This window comes from Rattus norvegicus, chromosome 7, assembly GCF_036323735.1.
Source record: "Rattus norvegicus strain BN/NHsdMcwi chromosome 7, GRCr8, whole genome shotgun sequence".
NCBI classification, from domain to species: domain Eukaryota; kingdom Metazoa; phylum Chordata; class Mammalia; order Rodentia; family Muridae; genus Rattus; species Rattus norvegicus.
This window is the reverse complement of record NC_086025.1, coordinates 121,637,386-121,659,363: the sequence shown is the minus strand read 5'-3', so window position 1 is coordinate 121,659,363 and position 21,978 is coordinate 121,637,386. Positions and strand designations below refer to the sequence as shown.

General features: G+C 47.2%; 1 protein-coding gene and 1 long non-coding RNA gene across 6 annotated transcripts in view; one reads left to right on the top strand and one right to left on the bottom strand.

Annotated features, from left to right (window-relative positions):
• Nucleotides 1-5,505, top strand: part of Brd1 (bromodomain containing 1) — a 47,842-nt gene extending 42,337 nt beyond the window's left edge. For 3 of the 4 annotated variants that reach the window (NM_001108103.3, NM_001414946.1, XM_039079302.2), the window contains 5 exons: nucleotides 888-1,023; nucleotides 1,466-1,593; nucleotides 2,571-2,680; nucleotides 2,860-3,014; nucleotides 4,051-5,505. In NM_001108103.3, the coding sequence (NP_001101573.1) occupies nucleotides 888-1,023; nucleotides 1,466-1,593; nucleotides 2,571-2,680; nucleotides 2,860-3,014; nucleotides 4,051-4,234 (713 nt within the window). In that variant the 3' untranslated portion in view covers nucleotides 4,235-5,505. Of the gene's footprint in view, nucleotides 1-887; nucleotides 1,024-1,465; nucleotides 1,594-2,570; nucleotides 2,681-2,859; nucleotides 3,015-4,050 lie in introns of those variants that run through there. The other variant, XM_063263626.1, reaches the window with a different exon arrangement.
• LOC108351525 (uncharacterized) lies at nucleotides 129-21,574 on the bottom strand. Of its 2 annotated transcripts, none has more exons than XR_010053907.1 (5): nucleotides 21,346-21,574; nucleotides 20,488-20,567; nucleotides 18,973-19,054; nucleotides 18,230-18,295; nucleotides 129-7,098 (listed from the first exon to the last, which is right to left on the bottom strand). It is a non-coding gene; the product is annotated as an uncharacterized LOC108351525 (long non-coding RNA). The 2 variants fall into 2 exon arrangements; XR_001838998.3 differs by lacking the exon at nucleotides 129-7,098 and adding an exon at nucleotides 11,599-11,873.
• Between the last annotated feature and the right edge of the window lie 404 nt (nucleotides 21,575-21,978).

Sequence of the window (21,978 nt, the reverse complement as noted above, 5' to 3'; positions counted from 1 at the left end):
GCTTCCTGCCAAGTTCCACATTTTTTGGTGCTTGGGGACCTGGCATTGCTCAGGTGAATTGGGCCCACACTTGCTAGTTTAAAATGTTTTATCTATATGTTTAAAAAGTCCTTGTTAAAACATTGATGTTTCTATTTTTTTTTTTTTTTTTTTTTTGCTGGTGGTCAGACCCAGGGCCTGCATGCATGCTAGGCAGGTGCTCTGTTACTGGACTGTATTGCCCTGATCTCTCTTTGTGTTCCTCCCTTTCCCTCCCCTCTCCTCCCCTCCCCTCCCCTCTCCCTCCCCTCTCCTCCCCTCCCCTCCCTTCCTACAGTTGTGCATGACCAGTGTATTTTGTGGAGGACTGCAGTGTTCCACCTCCCTCGGGTACTGCAGGGCTCTCATCTAGACACTGCTACCTTGTCTAGTGAACAGTCTAGTTTTGTTGTAAGCTCACAGACCTTACAGCATGGGATACGTTAACTTGGGAAGTGGTGACAGTTTCTTTTTGCTTTGCACTCATGGGACTCATTGAGCAAGTGCAGAACTGCTCTGACTTTTTCCTTACACAGCAGTGCCTCTGCGTCTGTCCACTGAGGTCATGGGAGTGAGAGATGAGGTGCTGGCTTTTTTGTGTATAGAATGTTCTTTGTGGGACCAGTGATGTAGCTCAACTAGCTGGACTAGCAGCCGGGAACTCTGGGCTTGAGCCCCAGCACCTCAGGAACCAGGGATGGAGGCAAGAAGATCAGAGATTCAGGAGCAACCTGGACCTGAAACCCTGCCTCACAGAAGCACAGTTATTTGGAAAACTGATTGTAATTTTTGAGGAGGAGAAAGGTATTAAGTTGAGCTAGTGCTCTGGTGTATTGTGACCATGTATCTGTCTGCTTCTTGTGTTCCAGGTCTCACCAATGGCTTTGGGGGTACTAGAAGCGAGCAGGAGCCAGGCAGCGGCCCAGGGAGGAAAGCTGCGCCCCGACGGCGCTGTGCATCTGAGTCCAGCATTTGTTCCAGCAACAGCCCACTGTGTGACTCAAGGTAGCCCTCTGCCTTCTGCAGCAGGGGCCTTGGCCGCCTTCTGAATGAAGATCTAGAAAGATTGCCCTGGAGTTTTATGTGTGTGCTCTGCCATTCAGGGACAGTTTCTCATGGGATAAATTGAACCTGCTCAGTAGAATTTAACAGAAGTCAGAAGTTACTCTAAATTATACTGTATAATTAAATCAGCATAATTAAACTCTGCACCTCCCACTCCCCAAACCTTTTCTCTTACTAAGATTGTGGTGTGCACTGAGTGCTCTGCCTGCCGGTACTGTAGTGACCACTCTGTCAAGTGGCCTCATGGGGACAGGCTTACTTTCCTTGGGTCTCCACACCACATTGTCCTTTGGCAGCCTGGCACCTGGTATAGGATGAAGCCCCAGGAAGGGCACTATAAACCGTAGTCTGAGTTTGACTCATCTCTGCTTTCCTCCCGAAGCTTTAGTACACCCAAGTGTGGCCGAGGGAAGCCTGCGCTTGTACGAAGGCACACACTGGAAGACCGCAGTGAGCTGATATCTTGTATTGAAAATGGAAACTACGCCAAGGCGGCCAGGATTGCAGCTGGTGAGTTGGGATACAGACTTGGATGGAAAGGCAAGGTCTGGTCTTGGTGGCTTGGGGCTGTGAGTCAAGCCCCCCACATTAGAGGAAAGGAATAAGCATATGCTTAACTCACTGATGCTGGGGTTTCAGGCCTGTCCGGAGCTGCATTGTATTTGGCTTGGGTAGTTCCTGATGATGGAATTTGTCCAGGACAGGGTCTGTTGAGGATATCTGCCTTGTAACTGAAGGTGTCACAGCAGGCTGATCATTCCTAGCTTCAGGCTCCGTGTAAGGGAGGAGTGCCTGCTAGGCTGATGCTGTTTAGATTTTCCTGTTAGTGGACCAAGCCCACTCCGGGGATAGAAGTACTTGGCTGTTGTTTGAGGCTTGTCAGGGCAAAGACCTGAAATTGAGAAGGGCTGGAGACTGCAGGGAATGGGCTGTGGCCATAGAGGCTGCAGTGCAGTGCGACAGCAGTGCTGGAGGTCCTGGGTTACGGAGAAGCTAGGACATGGTGCTGCTGAGAGTGGCATCACTTACCAACAGTAGTCGGTGAGGCCTGTACACAGGCGTGTCCTGGGCGGCTGGATAGACTCAGCGAGGCTCACAAGAGCCAGGTGGCAGTAGTTTGGAATAAGCCAGAACTTGTATTTGGCTGTTTGGTTGTGTAATAGGCGTCTGGTACATGCTAAGGATCCTGTCTTTAGAATCGAGGTTTAAGTATGGCGAGGTACAGGGGACCTGAAGTCCTAGGCCTTAGAACTGGGGGTGGTGGGAAGCAGGGAGCCCTTTGGCAGGCTTCTAGGCCTCACTTCCACGGGAGGAACAGTGAGGTTCCTGCTTCTCCTGGCTGAGGTGTTGTAGAACTATCTGCTCTAGCAGCTAGGGGAGCTGGGGCCTGAGAGGAGTGGGACTTTTTCTAGCCCCAGGCTTAGTGGCTGTGTTGGGTATTAGTGGTTCTCCTGCTTGGTCTGACTCAGGTGTTCCTTTTTTCCTAGAGGTGGGACAGAACAGCATGTGGATTTCCACCGATGCCGCTGCCTCCGTCCTGGAGCCCCTGAAGGTGGTGTGGGCCAAGTGTAGCGGCTATCCCTCCTACCCAGCACTGGTGAGTCTGGAGGCAGTGAGTAGGGTGTTCTGGTGGGACCTGGGTTGGGGCGCCAGTGCATGCTCTGCACCTTGCAGTCTGTGCTGCCAAAGGTGTGATTGTCAGAGCTTGGGGCAGGTGTATGAATGGCTGTGGGTTTAGGCATGTGGCTCTGAGTCACTGGAACATGTCCTTGGCAGATTATTGACCCCAAGATGCCACGAGTGCCTGGCCACCACAATGGTGTCACCATCCCCGCCCCGCCCCTGGATGTGCTGAAGATCGGTGAACACATGCAGACCAAGTCTGAGGAGAAGCTGTTCCTTGTTTTGTTCTTTGACAATAAGAGAAGCTGGTGAGTGTGGTGTTTAGAACTCTACAGCAGGCGGAGCTGGGGTTCTGTTACACCTGGGGCTTCGCTTACCCATGCTGAGTCAGGGTGCCTCCGAGCAGTCTTTCCTGGTCCTTGTCTGCTGCCGCCTGGGCACGGTGGAGTGCTGGTCTCTCCTGACAGCTCCTCTCACTTCCTAGATCCCTGAGTGGCTCAGGCTGTCTTCAGTTCTTGCTCTAGACTCTCTTGCAATGGGCTTTTTGATCCTACAGCTCTGCCAGGACACAAGCTCCACCCCTTTCCACCCTCTCTATCTTCCTGTCCTCTCTCTACCCAGAGCTACCGGAACTCCCTTATGCCACGGATCAGACCCTAATATTCCCTGAGGGTATTATCTAGTGACACCTTGACCATATTTAGTTGAATCCAGCCCTTTCCTGTGTAACTAGGTCCTTTCAGCTGGCCTTGCTTAGGACTAAGAGGTGCGTCAGTAGTTAGTGTCCTGTTGAGTGGCCACTCTTGGGGAGATAGCAGGTCCCCTGTGGTCCTCTTCTCTCTGCCTGGCTCTGGCTCCTGGCAGTTGGTGTTCATTGAGGCTTAGACTGGCCTTGCCCACTCGATGGTTCTGTGTATAGTCTTCTCACCCATCCTAGGAGGCCTCCTTACTCTGCTCCAGAGTTCACTGGCCTATGTTATGTGTATACATATCCTGCTTGGTCCCTTACATACACGTGTACCTGGGCTCACCTAGTGGGCCACACACTTGTGTTATCTTGGGCCTGTTCTGTGTGCATAGCTGTATGTTCCAGATTTATCTCCAAGGCCACTTTCATGTGTATGGAAAAGAGGATTGTATTATGGTTTACATGCCTTACCTGAGTCCAGACAGGGCTGGCTAGGTGGATGCCCTATGCAGCTGAACTTCCTGCATGAGGTGTCCAGCATGTGGGGAGCTTGGGTTGGGTACCGCCAGGTTCCTTGTTGTGCACATGGGCTGATGGTTAGTGGGCCATACCAAGTATGGGCTGGCGGTTCTTATGCTCTGTCTTCTCTTTAAAAGGCAGTGGCTTCCCAAGTCCAAGATGGTTCCTCTTGGTGTGGATGAGACCATTGACAAACTGAAAATGATGGAAGGGAGGAACTCTAGCATCCGGAAGGCTGTGCGGATTGCATTTGATCGAGCCATGAATCATCTGAGCCGAGTCCATGGGGAGCCAGCCAGTGACCTCAGTGACATTGACTGAGGTGGCTTCCAGCAAAAGGCAGTGGCTAAAGCCACAGCCAACCAGGAGCCCTGTCAATAGTGTTGATAAGCTGTACATGTTTGTATATTGTTCAGAACTTAACTTATTCTGATTTTCTAGGTGTAGTTCTTTAATTCTTTTTCCCCCCCCCGGGAGGGGAGGTTTCACTTCCAAGTTTTCTATGAAACCATCTGGTCTTGGCTTTGCAGGTGAGGAGGGTCTGTTCCGAGCAGTGTGGTGTGGGGTCCCACTGCAGGTGCCGAGTGCCGAGGCCTCACTTACTTCTAATCTGTAGGGTTTTTTTTTTTAAAGACTTTTGAATGTTTAATAATTTTGTAGATCATGCTCTTTACACAGAGTACCGCTTATTTAATAAGACGGGGTGTAAATTTACAATGACAAATGTGTATTTTAAGAAAGAAAATGACATTATTTTGAATGGTACTTTGTGCAAAGAGGGAATAAATTTATGCTGTGTGCATCACTTGCAAATCACCAAAAAATGTCCCGCCAGCTGCTGCCGGCCAGGGCCCGTTCTCACCGTTCTGACTGCCCTGAGTCTCCTGTTCTGCCCTGGCTCCTGCAGGCGTGCCTCCCAGCGGGTTATTTATTGTAGAAAGTGTACTCATTTGCTTTATAATGAAAAAATAAATTTGCAAAGGTATATTGATATGCATTTTTATACAGGCACATAAAAACTCAACTTGGTGTGGGAGCAGAATGTGTTGCGAGGTTATATACATGATGGGCCTGTGTGTACTTTGATTTTTGTAACTTGTAATCTTTTGTTTACAATGAGGAGCTTTCTGTAACTTGTTTTAATTTAGAACACTTTGGTAGCAATAGACCTTTGGATACATTTTTGTATGGTACATGTGATGTATATAGAATTAGTACTTTATTTTTATTTCTAAGAGGTAAAGCATTATGTTAGGGGAAAAGGCAGGGTGGGTTTCCAAATTTGCATTTTTATATTAAAAATAAAGTGAAGATTTGGACAGTGTGGCCCTCTCATTCCTGCATCACTAGGAGGCTGGGTGAGCTGTAGCCTGAGGTACATGTGGGAGCACTGAGGCCTTGAGTGGGTGGTGTGACCAGGTGTGACACACTTGATCTAACAGCTGACCTGGGGTGGCATTATTTATTATTTTGCCTAATCATATTTTTATTTTAAAGCTAAATAGTTACTAAAAATTTTAAATGTTCTTTTAAGTCTACATGTTTGTAATATCTCCATAGAAACTTGAAAAATAAAAAGTCTTCCTTTGGTAGTTTTTGTCCCGTGTTTGGCAGATGGTTAAAAAAAAGGGGGGGGTCAGCATCCCCTTCTGGCTCTCTGAGGAAGCCTGGGGTGGACTGAGGCAGTGGACCTGTGCTGATGGTGTGCTGACACTGTTGACTGTCCACTGCTGTCCACTGCTGCCGCCCCACCTCCTGCTGTTGGTTCTGGTTTGAGTTGTGGTTGATTTTTGCCCTGGGACAGCCCGTGGGGTGGAGCTAGTGCATGTGTGGGCTGGGGTGTGAGCTGCTACAGGAATGGCTTGGTGTGTCTTGAGATTGTCAAGGATACAGAGAGCTAACAAGAGGTTGAATCCTGTTGTCATCCCTGCTTCCTGGGAAGCCAGGGCCAGGTATCTCCGCCTGAGAGATTGTCTGAAATGTTTCAGAACTAGCTGGGTATTTCTCAGCTCTCATTCCTGTCTCTCCAACCCCCTGATCCAGATCTCACTGTGTACCCCACTGGTGTAAGGCCAATCTGTCCAGACTTCCTTCCCTGACAATTTAGAAGGTGCCAAATAGACTAGGTGACCAGTCACCCTGGAGCCCACTAAGCAGCATCAACCATGGAGGCAGGGATGCGAGCACCGTCCTGGTTGAATAGCAAGTCTCTGTGCTGAATGTGGCCTTTTGTGGGAATGGCTTGGTCAGAGAGTGTGACCTCAGCCTAGAGTGACACTTTGGCTGGGCCATTATGGACCAGTGTTGGGAGTGTGTATTGCGTCTCAGGAGGCCCCCATTGTCTTCTCAGACTCACAGCCTTAGTCCTGGGACCACACTTAAACTGTTGGTTTTTTTTTTTTTTTGTTTGTTTGTTTATTTTGTTTTGTTTTTCCCTTTTTTTTTTAAGTTTTTGAATTAAAAAAATCTTGAATTCCATATTTGTATACAAAGAACTGTAATCATACCCACCTCCAGGTCCTTATTCTAACTCTTTCTGTATCCCCCAGGTGTACTCATGTCCCTCTCTCCACTTGTTTTTCCTTATTAGCCCACTAATTCCAGTTAATGTCCATATGGGTATGGGGCCATCCATGGAGCTTGGGAACACTAAAAGGTGTCTACCCCAGCAGCCATTAAGTGCCAACAGCAGCGACTCCTTAGTAGGGAATGGGGCCTGGAGATCATGGGCCTCATCTATACTGGGAACTCAATGGTTCAGTCTTGTACCGGTTTGATTAGATAATCACAGCTGGCTTCTGTGGGTTCATGACTCTGCCATGTCTGAACGAGTCATTTCACAGCACACGGCTTCAACTTCTAGCTCTTACGTTCTTTCCTCACCTCTTCTGTGACATCCCCTTGGTGTGCGAGGGTGTTCATATCCTACTCAGGGCTAAGCTCAGTTTCCTCTCAGTGCTTTGATCTGCTGGTTGTGCGTATTTCCACAGACGGCTGAACACTTTACTGCCTCTGATTTATGTTGTGAGCAGCCGAGGTCCTGGGCCAGCTCTGGTTCCCATCCTGGCGCCGAAATGAGTTGCTTGGGTGTCTCTCTTGGATTCATGTTGAGAGATGGAGCTGGTCCAAGCATGGTCGTCTTGAAGACACAGATGGTTTTCCTCCATCTTTTCGTGTACACGAATCTGTGAAATGGTACCATGACACTTGTTGCCTTCCGAATTAGCAAAATTTCAGACCCAAGACACTAAAACTGATGTGTATGTATGAACATTTCATAGTGAAATTCAACTGTGTGATACCTTGAAAGAAAAAAACGGAGAGTTGTAAGGTGGACCAGATGTAAATGAAGCCCACAGAGCATGGTGGAACTCACTATGTGCTAGCTGTAAAGAAAAAATAATTGAGAGATGTAAGGTAGACACGAAGCCCACACAGCTCAGTTTACAGGCATTAAAAACAGCCTGGCGGGTGGCGCAGGCTTCTAGTCCCAGGACTTAGAAGGCAGAGGCAGAGACCAGCATAGGCTACACAGCGAGTTCTCTGACCGCCAAGGCTATATAAAGAAACCCTGCCTTGAACTGTACTCCCCCTCTAACATATTTACTCCATTGTGTGTATGAATGCTCTGCCTTTATGTATGTATGCGTGCCTTGGAGGTCAGAAGAGTGTGTTGGATCTCAGGTTTTAAGCTGGCCTTACAGGGGCTGGGAATCAAACCCAAGCCTCTGCAAGAGCAGTTGTTCTTAGCCATGGAGCCACCTCTCCAGCCCTTCATACCATGATCTTCAAAAACCTCCCAAGTGCTGGGATTAAAGGCATCCACCACCACCATCTGCTGTTAAAAAAAAAAAATCGCTTTTTAAAAATTACGGTAAAAATGTAAAACCAACACCCTGGAAAATACAACAACAAAAAAATCAGAGTGCCCACAAACAAAAATCAGTTCATGTGACCTCTCTCCACCTGGCCTCACCACAGCCCTGGGTGCAGAGCCCCCACCTGAAAGCCTCTTCCCTAAGTTCTTTTTCCTCTGCAGCTGGAGGGCAGACAGGAAAGCAAGGTCAAGCCAGTGAGGAATTGGGGGTGGGGTGACATGAGGAAATACAGTTGAGTTGTGTTCTTGTTTTTCTTTCTGGCTACTGGGGTGTAGGTTTGATAGATGGCCTGGAGCAGCCTTTATGGACCGGGCTGAGTGTGACAACCACAAGACAGATGAGCCCTGTGGCTGCAGTCTAATGCAGAACCTCCCTGTAGGTCTGAACATTGGTTATGTGATAGAAACATTTATACTTTAAACCCTGTTATGTTTCTTTACAGCTGGTAAATTTCAAATCGTTCAAAACCAGGGTTGAACACTTTGAGGCCGGTAACCTGTGGCCTGGTTCAGTTTTTGTTAGGTTGATTTTGATTGGTGTTAGATGTAGTTCATGGTGAAGCAGGGTTTTGGATTCTGGTGGTTCTGGGGACTTTCCTCTCTTCGTGTTGATCAGTGGGCTTCTAGAAAGCTCAAAAGGCATCCACCACAGCTTCTTAGACGTTCTCAGACCCTGCCGTTTTCTGAAGATCTGAAGCAAGTGCTCATGATTTGGTCACTTAAACTACACTCCTCCCTGCAGACTAGTGGCTGGTGCTCCCCAGATTATGATATATGGGCATTTGAGAGCATGAGGTGGTAGGGTGCTCAGTCTAGGGTGCTAGGCTTAGTGAGTGAGGAACCCCCAGAGAAGAGAAGAGAAGAGAAGAGAAGGCTGCTGGAGATGCAGCCCAGTGCTCCCAGGGGCAATGCTACTCTGGACGTGGGGCCTCACTACCTTACAGCCCTAAATACCCATATTATCACTACAGAGGGATTGATGGCTCCAAACAAAAATAATTGGCCTTGGTCACAACCGAGATGAGCGAAGCCTGTAGAGACGATGTCACCTAATTTGTTGGTCAGGTAAAGAGAAAGTGAAGGTGTGAGGAATAGGGTGGTCATTGCCCTCCCACAGAGAAAGCAAGTAGATCACTTCATGGGGTCCTGAGAACTGGGTCCAAGGGGATCACATACGGTCAAAGTTCAGTTGGATGTGTCTGTCCAGTGGGCATATATGCCACTTTGAGGTCATGCGTGCTCAAGCTATGCCTAGTGGGTCCCTTCTGCTGCCTGTGGACCATGTCTGCCTGTATGCTGCCATGATGATAACAGTCTAACCCTCGGAACTGTTAGCCAGCCCCAGTTGAATGTTTTCCCTTGTAAGAGTTGGTCTGGACATGGCATCTCTTCATAGCAATGAAACTCTAACCAAGATGACTTGCTTTAAGCAACATGCCATTTAAGTAATCAGAACTTGGGCTCACGGAGCCATAGCCTCATTGCTACATCCGCCCATTTACCCAGGAGACTCAAAGAAAAGCTCTGATTCCCTGACTATGCCGGCTGAAGCTCCACCAGTGCTGTGGCGATGTCTCCGGGTTGAAGTTTAATGAGAAGACCCATAGGTTAAAGGCTTGAGATAGGGGGCTCAGGTGCAGGCAGGCAACTGTGTGAGCATCTTGCTAGGCAGGCCACTCCCTCGTCAGTGGCACCAGCTACCTTTGAAGATACAGTAGATATTTTTATTTAGTCATTCCTAAAGGCTACAAGTCAGTGCTTCCTCCCCAGTTTCAGATGAGACCACAGGAACTGGCTTACTTCCCATTTCCAAGTTCTTGCGCTCTGTCACGTAGCTAGCTGACAAGGCTGCATGGCAATGTTGGGGCAAGGGCAAGTACTTCAGGTGGAGTATTGCTTCAGAGGTCCAGGGGACGGGAGGGGAGGAATTCTTGCACCCTTGCCACATGGTCTCTGGGTGTCCCATGTTGCTCCCCCAAGTACCCCTGTCTCTGGTTGGCTCTGTAGCCTGCCTTATCATTCCCCTGGATGGGGCTTCTCCCTACCTTCAAGATGATGAAACAGGTCTGTGTATGGAGGTGTGAGTCGTATAGAAAATCAGGGGTTCAGGGAGCTGCGGACTGACCAGGGAGGGAAGCCCTTTGATCATGTTGGCGGAGGTCTGGAGGAGTGAAAGGCCCTTCTGATGGGTCCTGCCCCGGGCAACACCTGGGGCATGGACAGCAAACCCAGGTGGGTGACAGTATTTACCTGCTTCAGCGTGGAAGGCTCTTGGTGAATGACCCTTGGCTGAACAGATAGCTCCCCAGGAAATCTGGTAATGTGAGGACAGCTGTGACCAAGTCCCCTGAATAAACACTAACGGCTAAGTCATATATCCTGGTCCTGTTTTCTTCTTTTAGACAGGTTATTATATATAGCTTGAAACTTGCTATGTAGACCATGTTGGCCTTGAACCTGGAGAGCTCTCCCTGCCCCCCATGTACTGGTACTGAAGGGTGCACCACCGTGCCTTAAAACATGTTTTCACTGGGCTGGAGAGATGGATGGTGACATAGTGAAGAGCACTGGCTTCTCAAGGACCCAGATCTGATTCCCAACATCAACACTGTGGCTTAGAACCATCTGTAACGCCAGTGCTAGGGGATCTGGCGCCCTCTTTTGGCTTCCATAGGCATTAAGTGCCCAGGTGGTAGATGTTCGTACATGCAGGCAATACTTACAAGCATGAAATAATAAACTTAAAATGTCTTTTTAAAAAAAGATTTATTTATTTATTTATTTATTTATTTATTTATTTATTTTTATTTATTTATTTCATGTGTGTGAGTACACTGTCGCTGACTTCAGTGATGGTTGTGAGCCACCATGTGGTTGCTGGGAATTGAACTCAGGACCTCTGGAAGAGCAGTCAGTGCTCTTTACCGCTGAGCCATCTCTCCAGTCCCTTAAAATATCTTATTTACTTCATTGCTCATGAAGTTAATACTTGGACGTGTGACTAGATTTTATGCAGGCCAACAAAACACCTCACGTTTCAAGAACAGGATATATGTTGAGGTTATCATTCATGTATAATTTGTTAAAACAAACAAACAAAAAACACCACCCCACCTCTGTCCCCAAACATATCATGCAGGTGTTTGACAAATGTTGATCAGAAGTCTGCTAACAAATTGGGAGAGATTTTGGCCACACCAGTGTTTTGTTTGGATTCCTCCCAGAATGCTGGGACTAAAGGTGTATACTGCCACACCTTTTGGAGGGATGTAGTTAAATAAATGTACTAAGTGAAAAGTCTCACCAGGAGGCCAGGCTCCTGTCCTTGTGAGACTCTGAGCCAAATGCTGGGTGGTGGGAAGTCCTGCCGGAGTCTACCCTTGCCCACAGCTACTGAGCTGATGCAGTAGCCAGGGTAACACACAGATGCTTACAGCTCTGTGGCTGACTGCTTGGTTACAGAGTCCATGCCCAGATGATCACAGCAGGTAGGGCCAGAAACTGGGCCAGGCTCCACTGGCCAGCATCTATTGCCTGGGGGAATCCCGTGGCATGTGCTGTGTGTCCGAAGGCTGTGGGTCTGTTCCCCAGACTTTGTAAAGAGTAGTTCCATCTCCCTGAAGTTCCTTGCTATTCCCTCAGGTCATTCTTTGTGGGTGCTTTGTGGTTCTTGGGGGCTGTTCTGCTCTTAGCCACTGCTGACTTTGGGAAAGATCTAAGTGGGTGTTCTGAGCAGCCCTTGCTGGGCCACCAATGACTTCTGGTGTAAGCTACCCCACTTACTAAGGTCCTGTTTCCCAATCGGTTCTTTTTTTTTTTTTTTAAAGAAATCTTTTTTATTTATTATATATATGTACACTGTAGCTGTCTTCAGACACACCCGAAGAGGGCATCAGATCCCATTACAGATGGTTGTGAGCCACCATGTGGTTGCTGGGAATTGAACTCAGGACCTCTTGAAGAGCAGTCACTGCCCTTAACCACTGAGTCATCTCTCCAACCCTCCGATTGATTCTTGATCTATCAGTAAAGATGCCAAGGGCCAATTGCTTGGTGGAAGGAAAAGGGTGGGACTTCCAGGTCCTGGGAAGAGGAAGAGGAAGATCAGGAAAAGAAGGAGGAGGAGGAAAAGATAAGATTGAAGGTGACAATGATGTGGTGGTGGTGGTGGTGGTGGTGGTGGTGGTGGTGGTGGTGGTGGTGGTGGTGGTGGTGGTGGTGGTGGTGGTGGTGGTAGGACACAGAGGAGGAAGGGAATTTTTCACCATTCTTCAGAGGGAGAAAAGGAGACCAGCCATGTGAGATCGTGGGTGGAACAGCTATAGATTGATTCCCCGGTGGGAGGTTAGGGTGTTGAGCAGGGAATAAAGGTGGCTGAGCAAGTGAATCTGAGGGTGACTGAGAGGTGCTGAGCTCAGAGTATTGGGAAGAGTGTGCTAGCCTTGGAAGAGTATTGGGAAGAGCGTGCTAGCCTTGGGAGATTGGAGGTGCCCAGCAGTTGGGCCCAGGAGGCAGGTTGAAAATATACTAATGTGTGTGTGTGTTTTATCTGCGTATCTGAGGGAGCCTGGGTGGGGCTGGTGGCATGGGCCACCCAGGGCTTAAAGCAGGGTAGCAAAAACTACATGCTACATTCTGGTGGTGCTGTCTGTTTGAGCTATAGCCCATTCTGGATAGTAGCCTCTGAGAAAAAGTGTCAAGAGCTAGAATTTGAGCCCTATGTGGGCAAATCGAAATGTTTTCCATAACGCCCAGCTGCCCTGGGGATCTAGCCTCCTGGTGGGAGGGAAAGAAAAGACTTTGTAGATGTAGGCCCCAGCACAGCAGTTCTCAACCTGTGTATTGTGACCTCTCTGGGGGTCGCATATCAGATATCCTGCATATCAGATTACATTACATATCAAATTTCAACTCATAACAACAGCAAAATTAACAGTTATGAAGTAGCAACAAGATAATTTTACGGTTGGGGTCACCACAACATGAGGAGTTGTATTAAAGGGTCACAGCATTAGGAAGTTTGACAACCACTGAGAGGGATAGGCCTTGGTTAGGGTTGACCACCACAGAGGTCTGGGGAGAGAGGCTGGTCAGCAGGAAGATCTTAACAGGCTCCCTAGGGCACCCCCAGCCCACTCTTTCTCTCTAGATCCTTTAAGCTTTATTGAGGCAGCAGACATGTAACAAAATTGATGTTCTTACTATGGAATTAGATGCTTGTGAACATTAGCTCACTGGGAATTGATTTGTACACCTGCTTGGCAGGACTCTGTCTATAGAGGCCTCAAGGCACAGGCTAAGGCCCTCAGTATGTAGAGCACAAGTGGCAGAGACCTGGGGAAACCTTGGACAGCAGCAGGACCCCCTTACACTGTCTAGGATTGAAGCAAACATTGCACCCTCAGAAGCAAGTGCTGGGATGTGTCTGCCCCATCTGGCTCAGAACAGTGGTTCTCTGTGGGTTCTCGTGCTGCCGGCTGGAACTGAAGGCTGATCTGGAACCCAGGCTGCCTCCTTCCCATAAGGTGCTGTTCTGGCCTCTGAGGAACTTACCAGAAACTTACACTCTTCCCCTTTCACTACTGATGTGCTAACCAGCTGAGCAAGGGCAGAAGACCAACTTCTGATGAGGAGAAGCTGTTAGAAAAGTTTATTTTTAGCCGAGTGGTGGTGCCACACACCTTTAATCCCAGCACTCGGGAGGGAGGCAGAGGCAGGCTGATGTCTGTGAGTTTGAGGCCAGCCTGGACTGGTCTACAGAATGACTTCCAAGACAGCAGCTGTGGCTCCACAGAGAAGCCCTGCTTTAAAAATAAAAAAACAACAAAGAAACAAACCAAACCAAACCGAACCAACCAACCAAACAACAAAAAGGAAAAAAAAGAAAGAGAAAAGAAAAAAAGGAAAAAGAAAAGGTTGCTATCGATCAATGGCGTAAACCTACACCCTAGAGCAGCTATGCCCAGTCAAAAACAGCATCGGGAGCTTGGGAGACTGCTACAGCACCAGGTCAGGCTGTTGGTACCGACCATCTCTTCCAGGATCCCGGAGTCATTTTTCTGGGAAGATGGAGCTCCTCAGACATCTCCCAGTCCTGCTAGGTCCAGAGGCTAGACCTTGTGGATGTAGTTCTTGCAGGCTTTGGGAGATGCTTAGTAGAAAGTAGCTGGAACTGTGCCCTAGCCAGGTAGACCCAGGGGTCAGCTGAACTCTACCATCACTTCTTGCCAGGACCGGTGGATTGAACAGAGAGGGTTCTGAACACCAGGCACTTAGCCTAGGTTGGAAGTGGTGAAAGAGACTGGCTGTGCACTGGCTCTCCTGGGTTGGGGTATAGCATCCCAGGCCTTGACAGAGCCCCTTGGGTACCCTGGCTAGTAAAAGGCCATCCCACCACTCCACACTAGGGATGGAAGCCAGAGGTAGAGCACTTCTTTTTTTTTTTTTTTGTTTTTTGTTCTTTTTTTTGGAGCTGGGGACCGAACCCAGGGCCTTGCGCTTCCTAGGTAAGCACTCTACCACTGAGCTAAATCCCCAGCCCCAGTAGAGCACTTCTTTAGAGTGCACTTTGACTCCCAACACTCACAGGAGGAAGATGAGGAGGAAGAAGAAGAAAGGGAAGGGAAAGGAGAAGAGGGAGAGAAGGGAGATGGAGAAATTGGTTTGTGAATGATGAGGTACGTTTAGACTTTTCTCTTGATAGATTTCTTCAAGTTAATTGAAAATAAAATGCATGATCTTTTCTTTTATGAGAAAAGGCAGATTTAGCTGGGACTAATCAGCAACGGGGGCCAGAGAAAACTCAGAGACCGTGCAAGGAGAATAAAAGTCTGAAGACGTTTGAAAGATATTGTAATTCTCTCAAAACAATGTGCAGGATGATGCATTAATATCAAAGCCTGGAGTTACCGTGCGCTCCTCTGGGCTACCCGCGCCATTATCCCAGCTCCGCTGCTTTCAATCTCACTGTCATTATCTCTTAATTAAATCATGTTATTGATGGGGCTGGCTGTCACATTTATACTGACTGCTTCTGATGGGCTACTGTGAGAGCTGGGGGCTGGAGCCCATAGATATCTGCCTGGATTAAAGGATGTTTCTGGGTCCTGGCCCCTCACCATTTCTCTTTGTAGAGATGGTCCTGCCTGTTTCTGTCCCCACCTTTTCTTGCAGAAACCTGTGGCTTTTGGTACTGTGGGTGCTGAGTGGCTGGCGATCTGCCTCCCTATGACCTTCGGTTACGCTATCTTTTGAACTCAGCCAGAAGGCCCCCAAAGGTCCCAGAGACCTGAAGGAGCCTGGTAACAAAAACCACACACACCCCACTTAAAGGATCTACTTCTCATCTCATTGTTTCTGGAGTGGGAACAGGATGCGATATAGTTGTGTGTGTGTGTGTGTGTGTGTGTGTGTGTGTGTGTGTGTGTGTGTGTGTGTTGTCTTAGCTTTAACTGTCGACTTGCTACAGTCTAGAAATCACCAGAGAGGAAAATCCCAATTGAGGAATTTCCTAGATCAGATTGACCTGTGGACACGACTGTAGGGGATTGTCTTGACTGTTAGTTGACACAGGAGAGCCCCACTGTCTTAGGGTTCCTGTTGCTATGAGGAGATACCATGACCCTGGCAACTCTTAGAAAGGAACGCGTTTAATTGGGGATGGCTTACAAGCAGTTTCTGAGGTTTAGTCCATCATTGTTATGGTGGGAAGTGTGGCAGCACAGAGGGCAGACATGGTGCTGGAGAGGTAGCTGAGAATTCTACATCCAGATGGACAGACGGCAGGAAGAAAAAGACATTGGGCCTCACTTGAGCATTTGAAATCTCAAAGCCTATTCCCAGTGACACACTTCCTCCAACAAGTCCACACCTACTCCAACAACAAGGATGCATTTCCTAATAGTGCCATTCCCTGAGTCTAAGGGGGCCATTTTCATTCAACCACCACACGTCTACTCTGGGAAACACTAATCCTCGGGCAGGTGGTCCTGGGCTTTATAAAGAAGCTTGGTTAGCATGGGCTTGTGAGTGAACCAGTCAGCAGAGTTCCTCCACGGATCTGTGAGTGAATTCCCTCGTTAGAGGAGACAGTGTGTGTGGAACAGCAAGCAGGCTTACCTTCAAGTTACTAGTTGAGTTCCTGCCTTGACTTCCTTCAGTGAAGGACTGTGACTTCCAGGTGTGAGGCAAATAAATCTTTCCCTCTCCTCAGCAGAGCAACAGAAATGAAACTAAGAACAGGGTCCCTGCCATTGATCTGCCACATGGATGGAATGTCTTTGGGAGGAACCCTACTTAGCTCAACATGTGACTTATACTTGTTGTCCCTTTTGGTGGCGGTGTCCCTTGTCTCTGGCTGTAGTCTTGAGGCTGTTTTCAGGTCCCCGAGGCTACCTGTAGGTTCCTACAATGTGTGTTTTCAAAAGGCTGCTTTGCTTTCAATGCAGGGAAGAGGGACCCCAGCAAGAATGTGTGCACCTTCACCTTTGTCCCATCTTATGGTGAGCATCAAAAGGGTCTCACAACATTCAGGAGTAATATATACCGGGAGCTCTCCAGGATGGGGTTACCTTTCAGATGAGTGAGTGCTGCTACTCAGTGGTCTGAGAACCTCCACATAGACTCCATGTGGGTCTTTGGGATGGGAAAGGCTGAGTTCCTTGCCCCCCTCAAAGTTTAAGATATTGTTTTCCACCCTTACCAAGCCTGCATTTTGGGCAGGCCCATATGTGTATTTGCCTAACCACAGAACACCTGTGGGTTTGCTTCATCCAGTAGCAGACAATGTATTCTTCGCATGCTCCTAGGGAACGTTCACCACAGTAGGCCATTTTAGAAAACACACCTTACAAATTAAGAACACACACACACACACACACACACACACACACACACACACACAGACACACACACCACCATCACCACCACCACCACCACCACCACCATCATCATCCTCATCCCATATGTGATCTCATCATACCACAGTGTTGTTAAAATGTAGGATTTGATACCTGATCATCCCAAAGCACTTGGAGAATAAGCAACAAATGGGTCAAGAACAACTAGGAGAAAACTGAAAGAATATTTTGAACTAAATGATTATAATGCAATTTATCTGGAATTGTTGGATGTGTGGAAGTAGTTCTTAGTGGAAATTTATAGCATTTGATGCATGTGTTAGAAAGAAGAGAGTTCTAAAATCACCCACACTCCCACCAAAGGACTCTAGAAAAGCAATATCAAAATGATTTCTAAAATAATCCACAATCATAAGACAGAACTGCAATCCACAAAATTGGGAAGGTTCAATAGACTGATAAACCTCTAGCTAGACCAACTAAGAATAAAGTCAGTAGAGCTCAGAGGAGCCATTAGTACAGATCTTAGAGACACTGGCAAGGTAACAAGGAGACATAGCCCACTGCCCACCTTGGACAATCTGTGTGCACAGGACAAAATGTCACACCGGAAGCAGACAATCTGGAATAGGCCTGTATTTATGAAAGTGATCAAGTCAGTCATCATTTACCTTCAAAATAGGATGCACAGGCCAGATGGTCTCCTCATTGGTGAATGCTACCAAAATGACCACAACATGACCAAGGCAACTCTTATAAAAAGAATCGTGGAGGTTCTCTACAGCCCATTCCAGCGAAACAAAACAACTATACAAGCAAACAACACTACAACAAAAGACCTGGAGGGGCAGCTCATAATTCACTCTGAGGACAGCAGAATCCTAACTCTGAACCAAACAGAAGCATAAAAACAACAACAACAGCAAAACCCCAAACCAACCAAACAAAACCCCTCCACACCATGATCTAGGTGTGGTGACCCATGCTTGCGATGACATCATTTAGGAGCCTGAGGCAGGAAAATTGCTGTAAGTTTGAAGCCAGCATGGGCTGGGTGAGTGTTCTAGTGGTGTGAAGAGACACCATGACCAAGGCAACTCTTATAAAAAGAAATGATTTAATTGGGGCTGGCTTACAGTTTCAGAGATTTGGTCCATTATCATCAGGGGAGCATGGCCCTGGAGGAGGAGCTGACAGCTACACTCTGCCTCACAGGCAGAGAAGGGGGCGGGGAGGGAGAGAGCGCTCAAAGCACATCCTCGCTGGCCACACCGGCCCCAACAAGACCTTTCCTCCTAATCCTTATAATCCTTTCAAATAGTTACACTCCTGGTGACTAAGCACTCAAATATATCTATGGGGCCATTCTTACTCAAACCATCACACAGACACAGGTGAGTTTCTATGCATTTGAGGCTAGCCTGGACTACCAAGGGAGTTCCAGGCTAGCCAGGGCTACATAGTAAGACCTTATCTCAGTAAATAAATACATTTATAAAAAATTACTTGTAATATAATAATTGTATAAATTCATGTAATAGGATGCAATGATCAAACTGAATTAATTATCATACTCCTTACCTCAAACATATTGGTTTCTTTGCTGTAAAACTCAACAAGTATTCCTTTGTAACCATGAGCTTCTTCCTGAACAAGGGGATTTAAAAAAAAAGTTGTTTTTTTTTTATTCTCCCTCTTATGCTAGTATCTTTGCTCTCTCTCATACTGTATTAGTCTATTTTTTGTATGTGGAAGCTTTTTATTTTTTATTTTTTGACAAACTCAACAGAGGTTATTTTCGATATCTTCCTATGTTATATGTAGACACAGACCCAAGATTATGTTCAGTAAGATGCTTGTTGCAATGTCTTTATTCATTTTATTTTTTCATATGATTTAAAAAATTTATTAATGTTGTTCTTTCACAATTAAAACAAAGAAGAAAAGGAGTGGGAGGAGTGGGGCTGGAGAGATGGCTCAGCAGTTAAGAGCACTGGCTGCTCTTCCAAAGGACCAATGTTCAATTCTCGGCACCCACATGGTAGCTCACAGCTGTCTGCAACTCCAGTTCTAGGGGATCCGACACCCTCACACAGACACACATTCAGGCAAAACAGCAATGAACATAATTTTTTTTTAAAAAGGAAAAAAATTAGGGAAGAAGGAGAGGCCATATCTTTTATAAACAGACTCAGAATGCATTAGATACACATATAAAATTGTTAAAGAAATATTAAACCAATAAAATAATCCCAATTAAAAAAAAACTTTCCACAAAACACTTAGGAATAGAGTCCAACAATGAATGTAAAGATCTTACTTACTTAACCAGATGGGATTTCTCCTAGGAATGGAACGTTGGTTCAATACTTAAAGGCCAACGACACAACCAATCACATCACCAGGCTAAAGAAGAAAATGACAAAGATTATGCCAATTAAAAGAGTGGGCTGGAGAGATGGCTCAGAGGTTAAGAGCACTGACTGCTCTTCCAGAGGTCCTGAGTTCAATTCCCAGCAACCACATGGTGGCTCACAACCATCTGTAATGGGATCTGATGCCCTCTTCTGGTGTGTCTGAAGACAGCTACAGTGTACTCATATAAATAAAAGAAAAAAAAGGGGGGGGGCTGGAGGGATGGCTCAGGGGTTAAGAGCACCAGCTGCTCTTCCAGAGGTCCCGAGTTCAATTCCCAGCAACCACATGGTGGCTCACAACCATCTGTAATGGGATCTGATGCTTTCTTCTGGTGTGTCTGAAGACAGTGACAGTGTACTCACATACATAAATAAATCTTTAAAAAAAAAGAGAAAAAAAGGGATTTGACAAGGTTCAACTCCCATTCTGCTAAACACTCTGAGTAAACTAGGAATAAAACAGAACTCCCCTAATTTGAATATCTACAAAAACTTTCTGTGACCATCATAGCCAATGCTAAACCACTAGATGCTTTCTGTTCTTTTCTGAAGACTCAGTTTAGGGGATCTCCTCCAGGCAGCTTTCTGGCTTTCATTTCCTTTTCGGAAAGTAAAGACTTTGTGCATTGCAGTTCCCTGAGTAGCCACAGCATAGTGTCTGTGTCTGTTGCTCCTCTCAGGGCGGGGTTGGTGTCATTGCCTCTAAGCCTGACAGAATACTGGGAGGAACTGGCTGAAGGACGGATGGAGGAGAAACACAGAGCACCACCAGGTCAGAGCACTCTTGGGGGTTCTCAGAAGTGGCCAGGGAACACGCAAAGGCAGGTTCCTAAGTGGCTTTCCGCTCTGCTGCCCCCTGCTTGTGATGAACGGGTAGTGGTGATCACATCTCAGCTGGTGATGCCAATGGTCGAGTCCTCCAGTGAGTGAGCAGTACTTCAGGAGCTTCACGATCCATCTGAACACAGATCTTCTGGTGATGATAGGCTGTGTCGTCTATCCATCCCTCTATCCACACACACCTACCTCTCTACCCTATTAACATCAGCTCATCCACCCTTCCCTCCGTCCATCACTAGTCCCTACAACCCTTCACCTACATCTTCATCCATCACTTATCTCTTCAGCCCTACAGCCATTCCTGCATCCACCCACCCATCTTTCTGTCTCCCTATGAATCCATTCTCTCTTCTACCCACGTGCCTACCACCTCTCCATGCCTCTACACATGCCTCCATTTTCCCAGACAGTACCCATATCTCCACTACAAACCATGGGTCCATCTGTTCACTGGATGTTAGGGACTGAATTAACAGGACTGAATACCTGTTAAGGCTTGAAGGCTGTCTTAGGGTTTCTATTCCTGCACAAAACATCATGACCAAGAAGCAAGCTGGGGAGGAAAGGGTTTATTCAGCTTACACTTCCACATCGCTGTTCATCACCAAAGGAAGTCAGGACTGGAACTCAAGCAGGTCAGGAAGCAGGAGCTGATGCAGAGGCTATAGAGAGATGTTACTTACTGGCTTGCTTCCCTCGGCTTGCTCAGCTTGCTTTCTTATAGAACCCAAGACTACCAGCCCAGGGATGGCACCACCCACAATGGCCTGGGCCCTCCCCCTTGATCGCTAGTTGAGAAAATGCCTTACAGCTGAATCTCATGGAGACATTTCCTCAATGCAGGCTTCTTTTACTCTGATGACTCTAGCTTGTGTCAAGTTAACACACAAAACCAGCCAGTACAAAGGCTATACAGGAAGGTAGTTTTTCCACATAAGATACCAGCATAGGGGCCCACTTACTTAAGCCTACTTTTCAAGTTCGTTGGTTTATTTGTTCCTTCCTTCCTTCCATGAGGGATCTGGGATACAGAACATTTCAACTCTTAAGGAGACTGTGTTCTAGAATTAATTTGAAAAACAAGCAAACAAACAAACCAAAAACCAAACAACGAAACAAACTCTAGTGCTAAGTAAAGAATAGCCACAGAAATGCTGTTTGGACAGAGAACTCCAGGCTTCTTGGTCACCATAGAGAGGTTTACACTGAAAAGTAAGAATGGCTTTGGAAGTGAGCCCTGAGGGCTGTGAGCTCCTGGAGCCTCTCTCCCAGGACTCAGCACAGGCCTGGCAGTTCAAGCTTCTTAGAAAGCCAGACTGGGGTTGGGGATTTAGCTCAGTGGTAGAGCGCTTGCTTAGCAAGCACAAGGCCCTGGGTTCGGTGCTCAGCTCCGGAAAAAAAAAAAAAAAGACAAAATAACAAAAAGAAAGCCAGACTTACGTGGTTAAAGCTCCGAATAGACCTGTCTCTTCTCGTCACAGCTCAGCAGGCTTTGGTGTGTACTCCTTACAGCCAAGCACACATTTGCAGCGTAACGCAACGCACACTTTCTGGGAAGTTTGTTGTCTCTTCAGCCCCAGGGTCTTACAGCCCTGGTGACTGACCTTGTTGCTTTGCCTTTTCTTATAGGCAGAGCAGAACAGAGGACGCCATCTTGTGAAGTGTGAGCATGCGCGCACATGCGCACGCATGTACACATAAGTTGTATTTTCATGTATATAAGTGTATGTGTGTAAGTCTGAGGTCAATGCTGGGTATCATCCTCAAACACCTTCTATCTTATTTCCTAGAGTTTGGTTCTTTGGCTAGGCTGGTTAGTGAACACCAGGGCCTCATCTGTCTCCACACCACAGCATTGGCTTTTAGTTGGATGCCGAGGAGCTGAATCCCGGCTCTCATGCTCGCACAGTAAGTGCTTTACCCACTGAGCCATCCCACTGACCCTGCTTTCACCTTTTATTTACTTAAATTATTTCTCATGTAGCTTAATTAGGCTGGCCTTTAACTAGCAATGAGGCTGAGAATGACCTTAAACTTTGACCCTCCTACCTCTACGTCCCCAGACTGGGTACA